This window comes from Tupaia chinensis, unplaced genomic scaffold (genome assembly GCF_000334495.1).
Source record: "Tupaia chinensis unplaced genomic scaffold, TupChi_1.0 Scaffold000067_1, whole genome shotgun sequence".
Lineage (NCBI taxonomy): Eukaryota > Metazoa > Chordata > Mammalia > Scandentia > Tupaiidae > Tupaia > Tupaia belangeri.
In genome coordinates, this window is record NW_006159526.1 from 5,251,103 (window position 1) to 5,255,018 (window position 3,916).

Consider the following 3,916-nt stretch of genomic DNA (forward strand, 5'->3'; position numbering starts at 1 on the left):
CACTGGGGCGCCCGGCGGGGGCCCAGGCCGCACAGCCGGGGGCCAGCTACACGCGGCTGCAGCAACGCCGGGAGCGCCGAGCACTACACCAGCTGAAGCGACTGCATGAGGAGGGTGGGGGGCGCAGGCGCAAGGTGCTCCGGCTACAGGAGGAGGAGCCAGGTTGCTCCAGCGATGAGGACCCTGCCAGGCCAGCCTCCCAGGGGGCTGGTGACGTGGACATCCAGGTGGGGCACCCTGGGCCCTCAGTGCTGGAGTAGGTTGGGGAGAGCTTAGCCTGAGTGGGGCTATGGCCCTGGGGGGGAGGGGACCTGGCCCTGCGCTGGGGTCCAGGGGATATTGTCCCACCTCCCCTCAGGAGCCAGGTTTCTTAGACAAGGGCCTGGCCCCACGTTCTGTGGCCCCAGGTTCACATACCCTAGTGTAGCCCTTAGATGGGAGTAGGGAGGTTTCTAGGAGCCTGCCCCCTTGTCCCCACCAGGATGTGAAGTTCAAGCTCCGGCATGACCTGGAGCAGCTGCAGGCAGCCGCCAGCTCGGCCCAGGAGCTGACCCGTGACCAGATGGCCCTGCTCAAGCTGGTGCTGGACCGGGGCCTCTACCCGCAGCTGGCCGTGCCGGACGCGTTCAACAGTGGCCGCAAGGACTCAGACCAGGTGGGCGCCTTCACAGCCCCCCGGGGTGGTTTGTCTTTCAGTGCCTGTCAGGCCCCTGCTCTGTGCTGGGACACACAGCCTCGGGGTGAGGCCACAGACCTGTGTCCACTCAGCCCGCTCGGGCTGGGCAGGGTTGGGAGGGGGAGCCCCAAGGGCAGGTGCAGGGGGGCAGGGAGGCTTCTGGGGGAGGGGACTTCTGAGACGTGGAGGAGACCTGGGCAGCGGGAGGAGCTGGAGGGCCTCTGCTCTGTCCCCTGCAGATCTTCCACACCCGGGCCAAGCAGGGTGCCGTGCTGCACCCCACCTCCATCTTCGCCAGCAGCCCTGAGGTGCTGCACGCGCGGGAGCAGGAGGCCGAGGGCCGTGTGGGGAGCCGAGGTATGTGGGTGAGCAGAGGGGGCCTCTGCAGATGTGACACAATGACCTCAGGGCCCGTCACCGCCGAGGTTCCCTTTCTCCTTCCCTTTCTCCCCCACCCATGCTGCTGCTGTGGACGTGGGGCCTGTGGGAGGGGAGGTTCCAGGCCAGACCTACAGTAGCCTTGGTGGGTCACCCCCTCACAGGCCTCACCCGCCCCATGGAGCTGTGGGCTGACCCAGCGGCCAGCGTGACCGTCCCCACGTAGCGTAGTGCAGTCAGGAGGCCTGTCCCCTGGGCTTTGAGCTCCCAGCCGGGCCTGTCCCCTGGGCTTTGAGCTCCCAGCTGAGGAGTGTCCCCTGGCCCTATCTTCACAGACAGCCATGTTGCCACAGGCTCAGCCAGGTCACATTGGCAGACCTGGTCCAGCTGGGCCCCCATGACCTTAGATGGGCAGCCACATGTGAGCTGGTCGGTCCTGCCCAGCGGCCTGCCGAAGGAGCAGGCCCATGTGCTCGGTGGGCACCTCACTCTTCAGCCTCGTCTGCCAGTGACGGCTGCTCCTTGGCTTCTGGCTTCCGTGGGTGTGGGCAGCAGCCTGCCCTGTTAGAGTGGTAACCACTAGCCTAGGAGGGCAGAGTTTAGCGTTTTAATGAAGACAATCTGAAACATTTCTTGCTGATCCTTTTTTTTTTTAAATTGCCGGAGGGTGCATGTGCTTACCGGAGAGACAGAGAGGACACCTCCCCAGTGGAGTGTGGGCAGGCTGTCATCTCTTCCATTTCCTCCTCCTTTCAAGACTTTGGGCGTGCACACACAGTGCCTGGGAGGATTTCAAGCTTCTTGGGGCAGGATCTGAACCATGGCTGGCTATGTGGGATCCAGCTCCCTTATCCACCAGGCTACAGGGCCAGATTTCCACCCCACATCAATTTTCAAAATGTGTTTAAACAAGGTTCTGCTGTGCCGTGATCCACCTGCCTTGGCTCCCGAGTAACAGGCAGCGCTGTGCTGGCTCTTAGGGAGGGCCAGGAATGGAACTCAGGCCCCGGTGACCTCAGCCTTGCTGCTGCTACTGGGCCTTGGCCTCGCCGCTAGTGACCAGAAGTCTCCAGGCGGTTTGTCCTCTTCTCTCCTCCCTCGGTCATGACCCCCTCAAAACGTCCTCAGGGCACGAGCCCTGGTGCCCTACAGTCAGCTGGGCTGTCCTTGCCGCTTCTGCCCCCGAGGGTGGTGCCAGGCATTGTGTCACTTAGTGTGTCAATGAGCGGGATCGTTTCCACACTGCAGCGTTTTGCAGCGTCGTCATCACTCCTAACAATTACCAGACAGTTGTGCATGTTCGTTACAGCCGCGAATGTGAAATAAGCTGCAGATGTTTGGTTACCCGCGTGAGCGTGTTCTCTGCGTGGATATGTGAACTGGCCAGGGGGCGATGAGGCCCTGGGGACGGACGGCTGGGTTGGGGGAACTTGAGCTGTCCTCTTCGACTTTCAGATGACAAGGACAAGAGGAGCAGCGGACACCAGCTCCTCACCTTTGTGTCCCTGCTGGAGACCAACAAGCTGTACCTGGTGAACTGTGTCCGCATCCCTGCCCTGCAGGTGGGCCCCTGCCCACAGCCCTGAGGCCCAGTTAGAGCGCGTAGGCCAGGCCAGGGGGGTGTGTGCTGCATGTGTGAGAGAGCTGCTCCCACCAAGGAGCCCGTGGAGGGAGGACAGGCCCTGCGCGCAGTCCAGCACTCGGTCACGTGGAGAGCGGAAGTGGCAGGAGAAGGTAGACAGCAGGGTCAGCGGTGCGGAGCTGGTGGGCCGGGGCTGGGGCACAGGTGTAGGGAGCAGGCAGGCCAGTGGGCTCCCTGAGAAGGGACAGTTGGCACTGTCCTAAAGCTACGTGGGTCTCGGGGAAGGGCTCAGCCCAGGGGCGGCACGTGCAAAGGTCCCGAGGTGGATGCGCGCCTGGAGTGCCGGGAACGGCTGGTGCAGAGTCGGGGAGGAGTGGCCGGAGCTGAGGTCACTGAGGCCAGCAAGCCGGGGCCCTGGGGAGTTCAGAGCAGGGCTGGGTCAGAGTGTAACGCAGTGGAAGTGGGAGCCCAGCTGGGAGGCAACCTCGCCGCCCCGCTGGAGGATGGAGTTCGGGCGGCTCAGCGTGCAGGTGCACTTGGTGTCGGTCTGACCCGGGAGCGGTCCCAGCAGTAGCTGCTATACCTTGACTGCACATGGCCTGCCATCCTGGCCTGGCTCTGTAGGCCCTCAGGCAGCTCCGCGGTTGGCACCTGGGGGAGGACAAGACTGAAGCTCAAGGCAGGGGCTGGGCATGTCACTGCTGTCACACAGTGACCGAGGGCTGAGCCACACTGAAGGGTCACACTGATGCCTCCCTTCCCATAAGTTGGCTGTCCTCATTCCAGGACCCCCTGCCTCTGTCCCAGGGGACATAGAAGGGCGACCCTGGGGCTCCCAACACTCCAGGAGCTTTGCTGACCCCGGGATTTCCAGACACCATGGCAGCTAACGCCACCCTGCTCGTTCCCGTGCTTGCCCAGGCATTTCCCAGCAGCCCCCTGCACCGGATGCAGACTGTTCTAGGTGCCGGGCATGCGGCTGTGGGCCCCGTGCTCATGGTGTATATGCAGCAGGGGAGGTGGGCAGTGAGCACAGACACAGAGGTGAGGAAGGTGATGCCAGGTGCACGTACAGGTGCACACCCGAACCCTCGGGGAGCAGGCAGAGGGGCACTGGATGGACTGGCAGGCAGATGGACAGGCGGACGGGCTGGCGATGGAGACTGGATAGACGGGCAGGCGGACGGGCTGGCGATGGAGACTGGATAGACGGGCAGGCGGACGGGCTGGCGATGGAGACCTTGGGTAGACGGGCAGGCGGACGGGCTGGCGCGGGGGTG

General features: G+C 63.8%; 1 protein-coding gene across 1 annotated transcript in view; it reads left to right on the forward strand.

Annotated features, from left to right (window-relative positions):
• The window catches only part of DHX34 (DExH-box helicase 34), a 32,142-nt gene that overhangs the window by 25,513 nt on the left and 2,713 nt on the right, over positions 1 to 3,916 (forward strand). The window contains exons 11-14 of the mRNA XM_006142122.3: positions 27 to 227; positions 482 to 655; positions 916 to 1,033; positions 2,510 to 2,616. Coding sequence (XP_006142184.1) covers positions 27 to 227; positions 482 to 655; positions 916 to 1,033; positions 2,510 to 2,616 — 600 coding nt within the window. The remainder of the gene's footprint in view (positions 1 to 26; positions 228 to 481; positions 656 to 915; positions 1,034 to 2,509; positions 2,617 to 3,916) is intronic.